Source organism: Daphnia pulicaria, chromosome 9 (assembly GCF_021234035.1).
Source record: "Daphnia pulicaria isolate SC F1-1A chromosome 9, SC_F0-13Bv2, whole genome shotgun sequence".
In the NCBI taxonomy this organism is placed as follows: domain Eukaryota; kingdom Metazoa; phylum Arthropoda; class Branchiopoda; order Diplostraca; family Daphniidae; genus Daphnia; species Daphnia pulicaria.
The window spans coordinates 1,474,765-1,491,606 of NC_060921.1; the positions used below are offsets into that span (position 1 = coordinate 1,474,765).

The 16,842-nt window shown below is 43.1% G+C and overlaps 2 protein-coding genes across 4 annotated transcripts in view; one reads left to right on the forward strand and one right to left on the reverse strand.

The window, feature by feature from the left end:
- LOC124312902 lies at window positions 1-3,077 on the forward strand. Its single transcript, XM_046777458.1, has 10 exons — window positions 1-345; window positions 409-698; window positions 763-905; window positions 993-1,201; window positions 1,265-1,391; window positions 1,456-1,544; window positions 1,618-1,879; window positions 1,951-2,063; window positions 2,125-2,497; window positions 2,562-3,077. Exons 1-10 carry the CDS (start codon window positions 1-3, stop codon window positions 2,846-2,848), a joined length of 2,238 nt encoding a protein of 745 aa, XP_046633414.1. The 3' UTR covers window positions 2,849-3,077.
- Window positions 2,859-16,842, reverse strand: part of LOC124312793 (insulin-like peptide receptor) — a 26,102-nt gene continuing 12,118 nt past the window's right edge. The window contains exons 1-21 of one of the 3 annotated variants that reach the window (XM_046777258.1): window positions 14,068-14,661; window positions 11,681-12,066; window positions 10,832-11,121; window positions 10,612-10,746; window positions 10,011-10,110; window positions 8,796-8,995; window positions 8,391-8,519; window positions 8,212-8,290; window positions 7,855-8,143; window positions 7,381-7,785; window positions 7,132-7,322; window positions 6,884-7,054; window positions 6,507-6,795; window positions 6,088-6,434; window positions 5,871-6,013; window positions 5,647-5,808; window positions 5,418-5,574; window positions 5,149-5,347; window positions 4,910-5,081; window positions 4,366-4,845; window positions 2,859-4,296 (exon numbers count right to left, since the gene is read on the reverse strand). In XM_046777258.1, the coding sequence (XP_046633214.1) occupies window positions 3,742-4,296; window positions 4,366-4,845; window positions 4,910-5,081; window positions 5,149-5,347; window positions 5,418-5,574; window positions 5,647-5,808; window positions 5,871-6,013; window positions 6,088-6,434; window positions 6,507-6,795; window positions 6,884-7,054; window positions 7,132-7,322; window positions 7,381-7,785; window positions 7,855-8,143; window positions 8,212-8,290; window positions 8,391-8,519; window positions 8,796-8,995; window positions 10,011-10,110; window positions 10,612-10,746; window positions 10,832-11,121; window positions 11,681-11,921 (4,734 nt within the window). In that variant the 5' untranslated portion in view covers window positions 11,922-12,066; window positions 14,068-14,661 and the 3' untranslated portion in view covers window positions 2,859-3,741. Of the gene's footprint in view, window positions 4,297-4,365; window positions 4,846-4,909; window positions 5,082-5,148; window positions 5,348-5,417; window positions 5,575-5,646; window positions 5,809-5,870; window positions 6,014-6,087; window positions 6,435-6,506; window positions 6,796-6,883; window positions 7,055-7,131; window positions 7,323-7,380; window positions 7,786-7,854; window positions 8,144-8,211; window positions 8,291-8,390; window positions 8,520-8,795; window positions 8,996-10,010; window positions 10,111-10,611; window positions 10,747-10,831; window positions 11,122-11,680; window positions 12,067-14,067; window positions 14,662-16,842 lie in introns of those variants that run through there. The other 2 variants (XM_046777257.1, XM_046777256.1) reach the window with 2 other exon arrangements.

Here is a 16,842-nt window from a genome sequence, read left to right on the forward strand (position 1 = left end):
ATGGCCACCAGCAACCTCTCCATAATGTCAAATTTTCAAGCAAGCACCCCTGTGGACAATGAAGTTAACATTGATTTAGATTTTTATCATACACTCTTCATTTATATGAGACTGCTTAAATTTGACAACAAAACCATGTCGGAAAAACATAAGATGAAGTTTGACAAAGATCTTTTCAAGGTTCCGAATCAAAGAGCCTTTCAATTGGTAGTACATTTTCTTTTCACTAAACTTGATGGGCCAAGATCATTGGAAATTTTCAGAGATGTATGGCCCATCATTGAAAGAAAACAAGAAGCAGAATTTAGGAAGAAAGTAAGGTCGTGGTTAGTTGAAGTGCAGGAGGTAAAATTTAATTGTGGTAATTGAAAAAGAATGATGGTAAAAATTTAACTTACATTTTTATAGACTGACAAGGATGCCTTCCAGTTCGATGGTCACATCAATCCTTCAATGTTCCTTTCTCCAGGGGGAGAAAAGTTTGCACAACTAATGTGTGCTTTAGCCTCACATGTTCTTGGCAAAATCCCACTGAGAAATCCTCCTCTAGAACCATCACCTGTTTCCAGCACAAACTCCTTCGTCACATTCCTGAAACTGCAAGTACTCAAAGGACATTTACATTCTGAATTTGAAGCCAAGACCAAAATGACCAATAGTTTTCAAGAACAATATCTACAGTATAAAATGCTTGCAAGGTATCCCATATTCAAATATCTATCTTGAGTTATTAAATGTCCAACTGCATTTCTTTCTTTACAGAGAACTCCAATCAGAGTATAGAGAACTATGTTCAGAAGAGGTAGCTGCTAAAAAGGATCTCTGCTCAACAGTTGCAAAGTCATCTATGGCCAAATCTAAGAAACAGGCATTCCTTGATCTCGAAAACGAAGAAATCTGTCTTGGTATTTTTCATATTTTAAAACTTCAATGAAATTTTTAAAAACATAATGAAATAAAAAAAAATAATGAAATCAATAAAAATTTTTCAGAATTGGAATCTGAAATAGAAGAAAAAAAGGAAAAACTTAATACGCTAATGAAGGAATTGTTAACTTGCGAGAAAACATTCCAAGAATCATGGGACGTTATCAAAGGTGTCATTGACATGAAGAAAGGGCGGCAGGCATGCATTAATGGAGGAAAATTAATCAATGCGTTTCCTGCTGATTACATCGAACAATACCAAACCATCCATAGTGTATGCTAACAATGATCTATATAATGCTAAATGTTTCATGGTTGTAACTGATTTTAAATTCAGGGAAGCGGTTTAGAGCTGCAAAAGAAAGGAGGGTGCTACGATTTCGTACCTTTGATGAATTTAGTTCTGTTTTCCGTCACAGCAGCGAAGAAGATCTCGAACAATTTTAATTTTCCATCCCTAGAAGGTAATATCTGCTAATTCGGTTATTATGTTAACATCACGTGTTAAAGTTTTGTCTCTTTAATCAGATGAACTTGGCAAGTTGGGTCATTTTCAACTATCAATTGGATCCCAAACGGAAGTCGCCAACCAGTTGCATACCCGCTGGAGCAAAACTGTATGGGCATGATCTTTAAATTATAGCAAAGATGGTAGAATTAATTGTATACATATTCTCCTGCTGTAATTAGTTCAACGAGCAGACGGAAGCGATCGACACGATGCTTAGCTCCAAATTTCAGGGCAACATGCCCATGGCACTGCAGTCGGTCACACCCTTCCGCAACGTTCTGATTCCCGATAAGAATAGCGCCGAGGCCACTACTCCAGCCGCTCTACGAGAAGCTCTAGGGATGACGCCTGTCGAAATGGGCGCCAAAGCGAAAATGCGACTTAATCAGCTGAATTCCGGGAGACCTAGTCTAGATCTGCTGACTCGGCGTTCTGTCCGAGGTGACAAAGCCTGTTAAAAAAGTAGACCATTTCTTTTCTTTTACACTAATTCATTTAAAATTAACTACTAGATGGTCGTGGTGGTCGACGCATTAGTGGTCAACAGAATGGCAATGGCGCGGTGGGTCGGGTGGCTTATGAGAAACCTGAACTACGAATGATGGATAAACGTCGGAGCCAAGAAGTGCGTACTAAACTATTAATTACTTCAAGCAGCCGTCATAAAGCTACGTTTGTCGTTCTAGATGAGTAATTCCGGGCTTGAACTGTGTCGAAAGCGGTCGTTGACGCCGGAGCCGAGCAGGAACTCTACACTAAATAGGACTCCTATAGGGACAATGTTTTTGCCGACCCACAATAGAGTAAGTCGTCCTAGTAGCTTGGCTGCAAGCCCAGTTACCCTCGCTCCAGGATCCCACTCGCAGAAGCAGCAAAAACTGCGATTGTCACTGCCACAGGTTGCCCAAAAGTTGGAGGCGGAGGCACTATTGACACCCCGGATGACCAGCAGCAGCGGGGTTTGGGACCAGGCAGCTGAAAACATAGTATTCGATTTGGTCCGTTTTGACAGCCCAGTCGCTCCTGCACATGGATTCATAGACCCCAACAGTTCCTTTGGTATCACAATCAATCCGTAAATAAGTTGTTGGTCTCAAGCTAACGCCCCATTTCCACTAAACAGAAAAGGGCGCCTTCATCAGCCGGAATTTGATTCAGTACTCACCTGAAAGGACGGAGGAGGAGTTTAAATCGTCAAGTAACCTGGATTTGTTGAAAGTATTAGAGACCAAATTCGTATCACCTCGACGCAGTTCGCTGGTAAGCCGGCCCGGATCACGAAACAATTCGCCACTTCCACAGGACTGGATGGATTCTGCTGGAAATGTATTTGACTTCGAGAAGGGATTGCTGGATACCAGCAGCGTATCTTTAATTGACGACATCCTAGATTTTTCGCAGGGGCTCTAGTAAATGATCGTTAATTTTATGCTTTGTGTATTGTTATAGCAGCATTTCTTTTCTTTGCCTTGATCCACTTGAAGACTCAATAAGAGTCTAATAGACGGAAACAAATAATAAGAAAAATGTCTGCCATTGTGGCCATTAACAACTGAAACAAACTTAGTCGCATACACACATTCGCTTTGTAACAAGAATAAAAAGAGTGACTTGTATCAGCAAAAGAAAACATTTGCCGGAAGGGGGAAAAAGCGGGCACACATGCTGTTACAAATGCGCACGTCATTATGACGTGCATTCGAGGCAGCTCACATTTTTGTGTTTGAGCAGATAAATATGCAGTGTTTCACATTCTTTTTGAAGAGTTTTCAACAAGATATGAACCCATATGTAAATACACTAAAACTAGTAAATGAGGTACAACAATTGTTGGGCTTTTTTCTTAAAAAAAAAAACCGAACAAAAATTGGAATTTTTTTTTTTCTTTTTCAAAGTCGTAAAATATTTGCACTGTATAAATATTATTCGTAATTTTAACACGCATACAAACAAAGCATCGTTGACCAGTCTGTTTTTCGGCATCTGTGTTATCCACACAACGTCGTTTTTTTTCGGCAGCTGCAAAATTCATTTTAAAAACATATGTACAGCATAAAATTTTCTATATACATTGTAAATATAAGTACGTCCAGGAAACAGTACACTGGAAAACAACAAATATTTTGTCAGAAAACGAATGAGGGAGATATTTAACGAGACTTTGTTTTTTGTTTGCAAATTCACTGGTTTGTTTCCGTTATGAGCTAGTCCCTGTTTGTGGGTAACTGACAGACAAAACATTGATTTGCACGAGGTAGATTTACAAATCGGAGAAGACTGAGAGAGAAAGTGGAGTTTCAACCTTACGTGTTGTTATACCGACGCTGTTTCAAAATGCCCAAGACGTAACCGTTGGACGCACTGCCGTTGCTTACATAACTTCCTTTACTATCTTCACTAGCCATGGAGGTAGTGCCTTTGGAGCTTTCGCTCTTGCTGCCATTGCCGTTTGCAGCAATTTGACCACCAGGATTTTTAACGTAAATTATGGCTCGCCTTTCATGTGGAAATAGAACAGGGACATGATCGTCATCACCTACCTCATCATCCCTGATACCTTCTTCGTGTTCCGCTTTTGTGCTATTCCCAAGTTGCAGGCTGGAAGGTGGTCTCTGATCTTTGAAAATGTGTTGTTCATTGTCAATCTGCAGAATCTGATCACTAGTGAAACAATGGTTTTGGGATAAAGGGTCAATCACTAGCAAATCACCATTGCCATCCGTCAGTGTTTCATGCAGCGGTGTCGATGGATCGTTGAGACGTTGAGTTTCTTGCTCGTAGTAAGCCCTGAGTGTCGCCCGAGCACTAATACCGGCGTCTGAATGAAAAAACGAAACGCTTGCAAATTGCGACGAAACCTGTTGATATCAAACAACAATTATTCAATAATATAAAATGTTTGTTACATTCAGAGTCCATATACTAACGTCTGGCAAAAGGTTTTCGACGAGTTCTATGAAGGTAGGCCGTTTCTTCGGATGATGTTGCCAACAGCTTTCCATAAGAATGTAAAGCCTGTTTGGGCAACCTTCGGGCCGTTCCATAACTCTGCCATCCATCACATACTTGACAACCTCCTCGTTGGGCAAACCCTGATAAGGTTGCGATGCCAGAGTTGCCATTTCCCATAACACGACGCCAAAACTCCAGACGTCACTCGATGAAGTGTAGACATTGTCACGAAGTGATTCGGGTGACATCCATCGGACAGGCAACAATCCTTGAGCATCTCCTCTCCGGTAATAATCCGTTTCGTAAACATCACGCGTTAGTCCGAAATCGCCAATCTTAACCGTCAGATCACTGGCCACCATGCAATTCCGAGCAGCTAAATCGCGATGAACGTACTTCTTCTCCGATAAGTACATCATGCCATCGGCAATTTCGATAGCCATCTTCAATATACACTGAACAAATCAACGAAATCGATGAGGAAATGAAGGTGACGAAAAGGGCAACTTGTTAGCCTACCTTAAGAGTAGGCGGTTGTCGACCTTGGATGACATTTTCCTCGCAGTCAGGTCGGCGTGAGCGTAAGTAAGTCTTAAGGTCTCCATTGGCCATCAGCTCCATGATGACCAATGTAGGTTGAGCTTTAGAGACAACTCCCAATAGTTTGAGGACGTGGTGAGCGTTAAATTCTCTAAAAATAAAATTACAAAATAAAATTACAAAAAATGTTTCAACAAAACTACCAATAATTTTGTTACTTCATGACGGAGGCTTCGTTGAGGAATTGGATCCTTTCAGTTACATCGGCTTTTTCGTTAACGGTTTTGATAGCGCACTTAGTTTCTGATCCGTTGCTACGTAATATGCCTTCATAGACCATACCAAAAGATCCCTGACCCAATGGACGAATAGTGACAACATTGTCACGAGCCACTTCCCAATCGTCAGGGACGTATCCTGTACAAAAGATAGTAATAATAAGCAATTGCTTTGAAAAATATGACAGATACAATATTTAAACTATTACTATGATAATCAGGATTGATAGAGACAATGCCTTTTCCATCCTTGTTCTTTTTGTTTTTGATGAAAAAATATCCCATTAGTGCGCATAAGAAAACCACAGCAAAGAGGACAAAGACGAATATGGATACAAGGCTATAATTTAGTCCACTCACGGGTTCCTAGTTAATTAAACAAACAAAGCCATTACTTACAAACCAAATGAAGTTTTAGCCAATAATAAGTAGTCAAACCTCGATAAGGAAACAAACGTCCTTTGTAGGTGGTCCAGGCCCGGCCAAAGAAAACGCCCGAGCGTGAACGCAGTAATTGCCCGGAATTAGGTCAGCCATTAGTCGGGTCTTATTGCTTTCAACAAAGTCCTTCCGACGAATGCATTCTCTGACAACTTTGCCCTTTTAATGAAGATCTTGATAAGTAAACAACCAGGACATTAAAAAACAAAAATCAGGCTTACGTTGTCAGTTCGTTTGTATTCAAGAAGATATTTTGTGATAAGTCCGTTGGGATCCTCCGGTTCATTCCAACCAATTTTGATCGATGAAGTCGTGGAATTCGAATCGTATCTCACTACACCACCAACGATATCATCCGCAAAATCTGAAAAGGAACGAAATCAAAGTTACACACCAGGTAATCACAGACAAATGACAAATAAAAAAATAAATATTTACCACTCTGTTTGGTGCGAGCTGAAGTGACGGCCGTTAAACTGCAAAGGCTCCTATTCCTGACGGGATCGTGGTCGTGACAGGCAATCACTTGTATTGTATATTCAGCGTAGTGTCGTACACCGACCACAGTGTAACTCGTACCCGTCACTTTTTGATAAAAAGTGACCAACCGATGATTGTCGTAGGTGTTGGTGTGATTTTCACCGGGCACAATTCCAATTGCTTGGTTGTGAGAGGAATTAATCGTAATCTCGGGGAATTCTTCTACGACGTTGTTGTCATGGTTGTTGTCATGATCTCCAGTTTCAGTCATCGCATCAGCTCGTCGTTTTTTTCGGCCGTGGACACTGTGACAACGGCAAACAATTTGTAAATTCATAACCTGAAGTAAAAATTACGCAAAATAGAAATGGACTAACGGGACGGGGTCTTTGATGTAGATTTTATCATGGAGAAAGTTTTCAAATTCAATTTTGAATTGCTGCTCTTTTTCCTTCTTCTCCAGAGTCACTTTGTCATTTGTCCCAGTACATTGGCAACATTTGCCTTGCTGAGCACTGCCACTGCCGCCACCACTTTCGGGGTTGTTGTTTCCTTCAGGAGACCCTCCAAAATTATTTGGATCGCCGAATATTGAAGTCCGGTTATCGGGCGATGTCTCCTCTAAAACTGGCTTCTTCGTTTCGCTAACAACCAATGAACTAGCATCTAAAGTAGGAACCAAATTTGAGATCAGAAGATTGCAATAAGTTTCATCAAAAAGAGATATTATTTTTTATAATATGAAAAGTCTCACGTTCAGCGCAAGCGTCGAGCTTGTCAAAGTAGTCTTGGTCGTCTTTACGCCAACTGCCAGTGACGATGTAATGTGTCACAATCCCGTTAGGATTAATCGGGGGTTTCCATTCTATAACGAGTTCGGAGCTAGAGTTGGCAGAAGCTCTTAAATCTTCTGGCTGATCGGGTTCTATAAGAAAATGACAACAAACATGTAAAAATCAACATAAAGCAAAAAAAAAAAAAAAAAAAAAATGACTTATTTACCTGCTGGACTAGTTCTTTCGTACAAAATTGGACTACGGGCACCTACCCGTTTGCCCATTTGTTGCAGTGCGACTGTATACGTTTGGACGTAAATGGCGTACTGAGTGTACGGCTGAAGATTTGTAATAAGGTGCATATGATTTTCGTCAGAATCAGCATCAAGATTAGCAGCTACATTGTTGACCCTCCACCTTTAAAAAAGGCATTTTAATGAATATCAAGACTATAGTAAAAACAACAAGAACTTACCCGTCACCACCACAAGCATCACGTCCATCGTAATAAGAGACATTTGCAAAAGGAGCCTCGATATAAGAAATAATATAGCCCAGCAATTGGCGTTTATCATCTAACATAGCTCTGAAATTGTCCCAACTTAACAGCATTCCAACAGAGGACTTGTTAACAATGGTGACGTTGAGAACTTGTTCGTCACATGTCGCCTTATCGCCATTGGACCAAGGTGAAATGTCCACGTCCGAGTGCTTAAACGCCAAAGTTCCTGGAACTGTACTTGAGTTGACGAGTTCTTCGATTAAATTCAAACACAACTTGGGATTGAAATGGAACAACATCTTTTTATAGATTGTCAAATTCTGCGTCTTGGGCCACAGCTGCTGCAAATTTTGATTGTCCTGAACAGTCAACGCGTATCTGGGATAAAAAAAATTAATTAAGGAATTTAAAATATTGAAATATTCAGATGGGACACTAGGCACTTACTCGTCGTCAAAATTTTTGCTCCCACTGGAATGTATCGTTTCCGGTTTTCCGGTAATGTTCCTGAGACTCTTGAAGAAACTGAGCGACAAGATGGGAAAGGAGCGCGTGATTTTGAGAACTCCTTTAATCACTTCGATGCTGCCGAGACTCCTTTCCAGTTCCTGGATGATGTTGTCGCCTCCTTTGATCTGCATTTCCAGGTCGCCATCGATTGTTGTGCATCCGCGCAACTTTTGAACCGTTTCGATGTTACTAACGAACAATCCCTTGCACACCTTGGGACAAGGACCTGATCGAAATCGGAAAATGGAGAAATTGAGGAAAATTTCCAGTCAATAAATCAATGGAGAAATTTACCTTGACAGGGAACGCAGGTAAAATAATGTAGAGTATCATTGTGATCTATTTTTTTTTCTTGAAAGCCTGGCGGACATTCCTGGATTAAAATGAATGGTCATTAAACAATTAATCAATCAATTCTGTGCAATAGTTTTAATGCATCACAAGAATTCACAGCCGGAAATTCCATTACTTACCAAGATGCATTCCCCCGACTCAGCAAAGACCTTCCAATTCTTTTTGACGTACGGATATTCCTGGACAGATTGGCGTGGGGGTAGCATGGTGATGCACTCGACGTCAGTGACGCATCGCCGCTTCATAAACTAAACACAAGACAAGAAGAAAAGAAGAAAATGTTTTTCAAATGAAATTGGCGACGATTGGATTCCCTTCCAAACTGGTCGACGTGCACAGGAAAGAGCAGCTCGTGTGTGTTTGATCGTTTGAATGTAATTGAATAGGAACAGATAGTTAAACAACCAATTGGCGACGGCGGATCAAGTGCGCCGCCCGCTCCGCAATTCGAAACTAGAACACGTCCAATGAACGAGGCCAAGAGAGAAAGTTTCCTGCAAGATGTGGAGGTGAAAAATTCTTACCAAGTAATGGCCAGGAGGACAGACGGATCGGCATTCGTCGTTGTGGATGACGTGTTTGCAAACGTCGCACTGGTTGCTCTGACCGCCACTGCAGCCACCGGCGCACTCCTCGTGACAGCATCGCATTTCGGACGGACGCCCGACATCCCTCGTCATCACGCTGCACGCTCCGCTGACGCCTTGACCGCATTGGTCGCAAACTATCAACAAATCAACATGGCAGATTATTTTTTAATTTCAAAATTTCAATTAAGCCAAAATTAAAAATAAAATAAAGGAATCGGAAAAACGAATGAAAAATGAGATGTCGCGCCCCACCGATTTAAAAAAAAAATCCAATGGCCCGTCGTCGATAAACTGGCGACCAAAGAGACTCCCGTTACTCACCAACCATTTAAGGACACAACAGCGACCGAGTGAAATGATTGCCATTTCTCGTTCCGTCCCCCCCAACAGACGATGATTTCATTATCTTTTCCTATCGCCGAAATATTTCGAAACTTAAAACAACAAGCCAATAATCTCCAGAGACCCAAAGTTGTTGCCATTCAGAGTCGCCCTTTTTAATGATCTCCTCAGTTTAAAGGGCACGTCGCTCGCTCGCTCGCTCGCTCGCCAGATGAATCAGCAGCTCGTATTTGGGTTAGAAACTTATCGATCCAAGTTGGTGGTGTCTCCAAAAGATTGAAACTCTCGTCTCCGGATGTCGCCGCCGTCGTCGAACCTTTTCTTCTTCTTGTTTTCATTTATCCCCCCTACTCCTTTCTCTCGTTGTTGTTTTTCTTTCTTTGCGCAAGGAATTCCAAAAAATAAAAAATAAAAAAAAGCAGAACAACAACAACAACAACAAGAGGAAGGAGAAATCCAAGTCATGGCCGCTGGCAGTGCCAAGGCTTTGCCACAACAACTCGATTTGACAATCATCTCGACAGCTTTTTTTGGCATTCAATTTCCCCCTGATACTCAAGGCAAAACAGCAAATGCCCCTCGAGCCTTATCGTCTTTTCGAATCCTCGTGTTGTTGATTTATTTTTGTTTGTCCATGTTATTGGCCTGCCCTGAACGCGCGACTCGACCAACTGGTCTCTTCCTTAACTGTTTTCGGCGGCAACGGGGAGATTCAATTAAACGCACTAATAACTCGGATAGAGCGGCGCATGATTCATTCATTCATCATGGGAAATGGCGTGACAAGAAACCGCAAGAAAAACTGACCTTTCTGGCAGTCGTCGTTGTTCCAACAAAGTCTGCGACCATCTCCACCGGCTGGACAACGATCCTGACATTTCGGACATTCGCTGGCTCTTTTATTACCCTGTAAATAACAGAACACAAAGCAAATGAAAAATGAGATCAACAAATAAGTCAAGAACAAGACACTGCCGTCCCGAACAGAACAGAATCTGCTGGACGGCCAAGCGTCTCCGCCGGGAGTTTTCGATGCCGGAGTAACGCGAGACCGGAAAAGTCGAAGATATTCGACATCCGTTGCCCGACTCGGCTCCTTCATCTTCCAGTTTCATCCATTCGCATTTTCGAAATTCCGGATGAAACTAGGAGGCGCAAACTCGCTCTCACATTCCTTGAGCCACTAGATGGCATTTGGTCAGATTCTGGGCTGGGCTGGGCTCAATCTCATTCTCTCCTTTGCAAATGAAACAAAACAGCCAAACAAACACGAAAACCGGTTGTCCCGATTCCCTTCCATGACCAACAAACAACACGAGTGTAACGCAAACAAAAGACACACACTTCCACTTAAGGCGAAAGAATGACGAAAAACCGTCGACAGAATTCAAACAACGTAAATAATGACCTGGATGAAATGATTGAGGCGGCCGGAATGACCAATTCGGCCCCAATCGATCGATTCCACGTAGCAGAGATTTGGATTTTTCTCAATGAGGACGGACCCGCGCTGCAGTTCCGCCAACGATTTCAGTCCAATTTCCTGTTGGGTGAATCCGAGAATCACAAAAATGTTAAAACAGAGAAATCGACACAATGGAAACCAAAGAAAAAGAAAATGAACGTACCTGTAGTTGCATGAGTTCATAAACGACGAATGAGAAATCGAAAAGGAGCTGCTGGCCGCGGATGACGGCCAAATTGGGAAACAGTTGGCCGATGGAGCGTAGGCCGAAGACGCGGTAAAAGAGCAAATAGCCCGTGATTTCCCGCAAGGCCGGGAAGCTGCGATTATTCAAGTCGCTGGCAAAGTCCAAATTTTCCATCAAAACAATGTGAAGGAAACCTTCCACCACTCGGCAGCCCTCCAATTCCGAAAATTGTTGGGGGCCGTTCCGGACTTCGATACTGGGACAAACTGGTCGAAACGAGAACAATTGGTTACACAAAATATTTCAAAAACACTCGGTGGGCGTGAACCCAACGAACGTGCGCCGCTTAAATTGCACACCACAAAAAATGGCATCCCCCTCCCTCATCATTGCCCCATCAGCTTCGAATAGGAATCATCTCGGCGCCAGTAAATCGATTAAAAGTTTTAAACAATAAGAGATGAAAAGTTCAAATTTCGTAAAATGACCCAGCGGTCAGGAATTTAATTCTTCCCCTATTTGACCGAAATGTCAAATCAAATCTATTAAACATTTCTCATCTCATCAGTCATCACCCTGGATGAAAACATTTGAAACTGAGGCTGTTGATGATTCTGGTTATTGAAATCCACCGAGTCCCAGTCGACTCGGTACGGTTCGCCCCGACACCTGACTATGTCGTCAGTGACGTCACGCATGTGCGTGTTTTGTTGTTTTCAACTCCGGGACGATAATGAGAGCGGATGTGACGACGACGTTTGTTGACTTTCTCGATGCGAGCGACTACCAACCGTGGAACAAGATGTGACGTCAAAGAAGACTTACTCTCTTTCTCCCTGAGAGGCTGATAGGCGTCGATGGACGAACTGGGAAGGGCCGGTAGAGCCAGGCCGAGAGAAGTGGCTCCAGTCACGTCGAGAAAGATCACGAAAACGACAAGGATGGCCAGGAAAAAGCCTCCTCGCCGTCGACTCCTTAATGCAGGACATGTTCTGCGATCGACTTGACGAAACGAGCCGCCAATCAACCGATCCGGATCGTTGGTTATCCGATCGTCAACGACCATTTTGTCTGTCAGTTCACGTAATTTGCACTGGCACTTTTCTTCTTCTTCTTCACCTTTTGATATTCCTCTTTAGTAGGTGGTGGTGTTGGTGGTGGGCAAGGATTTCAAGTCAACCGGTATCCATCGTATCCACTCGCCTTCAAACCTGAAAATAAGGAAAAACATTCATTTAAAATAAAAAACTTGAATGAAACGTCAATCCTTCACAATGAAATCAAAATTCCCATCGTTTGTCGGAGAATTATCCACGTGTGCAGGTAGACTTTGAACCGGTCATTATCATTACCACTACGTAGTATCGAAGCAAACATGTTTATTAGACAGATGTGCGTTGTATTTTAAGAGAGACCGACCGCTTTTGAAAGAAAGAAAGATATCCATTGGGAAACGGAATTGCTGTTGGATTTTCAATTGAATTAACTCTAAAAAAAGCGAAAAATAAAGAAAGAGGTCCGTCACGTGTAGCAAACGCAAACCGACGGGTTCAACGACCGATTGTTTGTTTGGTTTGGTTGTTTTAAAATGAAAGCGGAATATTCATTTTAAAATGGAAGGACCAACCGTCTTCATTTTGGCCGTTTCCTCCTTCAGAGGCCGACCTTCAAACGAACTGCTCGTGACTCTTTTACGTTCCACCCGCGAGTCATAGCGACGACATTCCATTCATCCCGCGTGACACCACCACACATCTGGTCCGTTTTCATTTTATTCTTAGACCACAACACACTGTCAGAAAAACATTCAATCCCAAACGCGAAATCGACCAGGAGAAATGGCCGAAAAATAAAGGATCGTCAAAACTAATTTTGGCATATTAAACTACAAATGGCGGTCCGAAAGCACGAAATTCCTGGCCACTGAATTTGGCTTTAATCAAAGAAAGAAGAAACTTTTATGGGTTGCATCTTCCTTTTTCTTTCTCGCTTCAATGGGGGAAAAAATCGCCAGACTCGTCGAGTTCATTGCCCTCGTCGGCCGGCCGGCGCATCAAAACAACTCGCAGACAACAAGTCAACATTTCAAAAATATGCCCAAACGAGAAATCCAAAATTGATAAAAATGAACAAAATTAAAGAAAAGAAAAAATGAAATTCCAATCAAAGATTCTCGTTTTTGTTCTTTTTCGTCATTTTTTGTTATTATTATTAGAATTTTGTTTGTTTCGTTTTGTTTTGTCCGTGACGTTACGAGGCAACGACCACAAAACGCCATGCCACCCACCGACTAGCGCCTCATCCCTATCTCAGTCAAACAACTGGCGGGGGGAAAATCCAGAAATATTTCCACGTCGCACAAATGAAATTAAAACGGGGAACTGAAAATGGGCCAGGCGAATTCAATAGGTTCAAACGGATCGGCCCAATCCAATAACTGAAAAAAAAAAAATGATTGTCTGCCCCTCGCCAATAAACAACAACGACGGACCATTTCCACTTTATCGTATTATCTAATGACGCTCGTAAAATAGCAAACAAACAAATAAGTGCGTGAATTCGTGCGGGCGGTCTCGTCCCGTTTCTTTCTTCCGCACCGACCGACGAAACTTTTTTGAAAAAATGTTTTCATTCGAGTCGATTCAAAGCGGCTGCCGTCAACCTCATTCACAATTTCCGTCACGAGCCATCCAGTTTTTTTAAACTAAATTCCTCCCCTAGTTGCTCCCGTCCAATGTTGAGAAGAAGAAGAAGAAGAAAAGATTTCAAGTTTCACGCCAGTTACGGTTAGATGAGGGCGCCGTCTAAATTTAGACGACGACGGCTATGAAATGGCGTCGTAGCGACTCATCGTCTGGTTTTGTCTTTTTCGAAAATGAGCCACGCCTCCGCCCAACTCGATCGTGGGCGTGGTTTCGCTAGTCGTCGTGTGACGTCAGTCGCGCACACCCCCCCCCCCTCTAGCTGCTTATTCTTCTATCGATCCCACCCCCTACCACCACCCCACCACTCAACGTTCAAGTGCGTCCACGAAGGACGGTGGGAATTGGCGGTGTGGGATGTGACGTCATAACGTCAAACCCAGACTGAATTATTTTCAAAAGGCCGCTAGAGGTCACGGTTTAATGCGACGCACGTTTCCCGTACAATGTCTGCGGTGCGTAAATAAAAGGCAAGAGGGGGAAACAACACGCATTTTTGATGGTTCATACCTTCAGTGACAGCTAGCGCCACCGCTGCTCCGTCCCAGACACACACTGGTCAATATCCAACGGTTCACGACGCCGTGTCGGTGTTGTTTCTCTCGCCGCAACCCGGCCAATCCAACACGCAATTCATCACCAAAAAGGCAACAAAATCTGGCCGACTTTCAGACACAACTTTTTCTTTCGCGACCAATAAACGAATCGAGACGTCCAGACGAAAAAGTCACGACGCAAAAGATGGCCGCCACACTGTTGTCTGTCTCTCTCTCTGCGTGTTGTGTGGATAGGGGAACGACGAGGTTTTGATGCACCACACTTTTCACACACACTACAACACCATTTCACTTTATTAGGAAACTGCCCAATAATCTTTCCAGTTTCTCTCTGGCAGCACACACGACGACACTGTGCAGAAAACGAAGCACTTTCGTACGGATAATTATTGGCTTCCACTGGGGTCGTTCTAAATGCCCAAACAACTTTTGAGGACGCCTAGAAAGACGAAAACCAAACTCAGACTCGAATCAGACGACGACCGAGATACAAAAAATCAAGAATGCGACGTGTGGACGAAAACACTCACGACAGCAGAAAACGGAACGACAACATTCATCGCCGAGTCCCTGCCACTACTGATGGTTCTTCCCAAGGTTGCTTATTGCGTCGTAGGGGCTGGCACTGGCACGACAGAGGACGGGATTGGGTGGGCGGGAGCCGTCTGCATTTATTTTTCGAATAGTGATGTGCGCGCCATCTAGCGGCCAAAATTGAAGCCAAGTGCAAAAGTGGAACGAAAAATAGAAACTAGAGGCCGCCGATGCGATCTCGTGGCTCGTGCCCAGCTTACTCAATACTCGCGCGTACTGCGTAGGGGAATCGCAGTTCAACTTCAAAGTGAGAGAAGATACGACTGTACGATCAAAAGCAATGGAGAATAAATATCATGATAAGTTAATAACAAGAGAAAGGGAAAGAAAACCGTTAGGTAGGTAAAACCAGTTGGCGTTTGACTCTGTCCGCTGCTTCTGCCAATCATCGTCACATCCAGCCATCCAGGGCGGAGGAGAGACAAGAAATTTCTATTTGCTTCGGATTTTTTAATTTTTCAACACGCCCAAGGGGAACCAGAAAAGAAAAGGCTGACATGCCAATTCGCATCCGGTCTAGGACTAGGAGGTTGGGCTGGCGGATTGTTGGTATGAGGAAGAGCTGGCGGCGGCACGAATAACAATTTTCGGCGCCTATGAAATAATTTGTGCACGTACGACAACGTCTCCTGGCGGATCCTGGAGGCAATCCTGGACGATATCTATTGAGCCATCGTCTGCCCGTCACTCACTAACAGTTTCAGAAAACAAACAAACAACAAACATCATCTCATCCACCCACCACCCTCCCCTTGTGGCTTCGATAAGGCAGCAGATGAGAGTGGCCGGTTGGTTTGGGTGGCTGACGATGCTCGGTGACACCACAGACTCACGACGGACGAAACAGAAGACTCACGACGACGACACGATCGATCACAAGGCAGCAGCTCCCGCGATTCCCAAATTTTCATCTTCACCGCAACAACTTTGGGTTGTTGTTTCTGTTGCCGGCCCTCCTATCTGATTACCATTCGCAGCATTCCTGCCCATCACAACCTCCTCCTCTCCCCGCCCGTCTCACAAATGACGGAACTTTGATCTCGTTTCGACGAATCCAAAAAGGTCAATCCGTTTTTGCATCCGTGGCGTTACAAGAATAAATTCAATTGATGCTAAAGAATTGGCCCGATCTGGAAAATTTTTCGATTCGGCTCGAGTACATTTCACCGATGTTAAATACCGTAGGCAATGACGCAGTTGGCCATTTCTTATTTTAAAATATTTGCCCAATAGCCAGCCCCACCCATCTCTGGTGTGTTATTTCTTGTTTTCATTTCTCGCTCCGTTCCCGTTTGTTGTTGTTGTTTGTGTCGACGTGCCAGTCACTTGTGAACCCGGAGCTTTTACGTTTCAACCTCCGGGCACAATCAAAGTTTCAAAACAATTCTTGTTGATCTGCTTCTGATCTACCCAGCTAGAGAGGCCTACCATCGTCACACATTAATGCCACGAAAAGCTTGCGTGACACATGACACACATTTCACATCACACTGCGCTCAAATGATTTAATGTCGACGAAAGAACGGCATCATTTTTTAATTTTTTCTGGAGTGCCTATGGAAGAAAAGTTACATTTGATAAGAGTTAACAGGATGTACAATAAACTTAATGCGTCATCTATAATTTCTACTCCAGTTGTTGAAACGCCTTTGTGTTTTCGACATTTTCTCTTGTTGTTTGCTAAGTGCGCGTCTTCCACTGAAATCTTCATGAATTGTGTCCCTGTTTTTTTTGAGCGAGAGTATAACAAAACGAGAAAAACAGGATATGTTCCAAATCTATGCTACATCGGTTGCAACACCAGAGAAAAAATTCAAAAATCCTGTAACGAAGCTTGCCCTACATCGAAAAGGGATTTTCTCTCATTAATGCAGCCTTTTGGCAATTCGCACTACTTAAACAATGAAGACATTGCAAAGTCGGAACCGCTTATCCCATTTAGTTAACTGCGACAAGAACGTACTAGTGCGATCCACCGACTCCCGGATACAAGAGATACAAAGTTGGAACGGAAAAGTGGGATTGAACAGCCTACTCGAAACGGAAAATGGCAATTAACACGCACCAGTAAACCCGAGGCTGAGACTGACTTGAGACTTCCTCCAACACATTTCGACTCTATTAGACTTCCAAG

Bases quoted from the DNA above. Each gene is read 5' to 3' on its own strand.
- LOC124312902 (XM_046777458.1), top strand. From the start codon at position 1: ATGGCCACCAGCAACCTCTCCATAATGTCAAATTTTCAAGCAAGCACC. The intron at 346-408 runs GTAAAATTTAAT...ACATTTTTATAG, and splicing joins GGTTAGTTGAAGTGCAGGAG to ACTGACAAGGATGCCTTCCA. The intron at 1,202-1,264 runs GTATGCTAACAA...TTTTAAATTCAG, and splicing joins AATACCAAACCATCCATAGT to GGAAGCGGTTTAGAGCTGCA.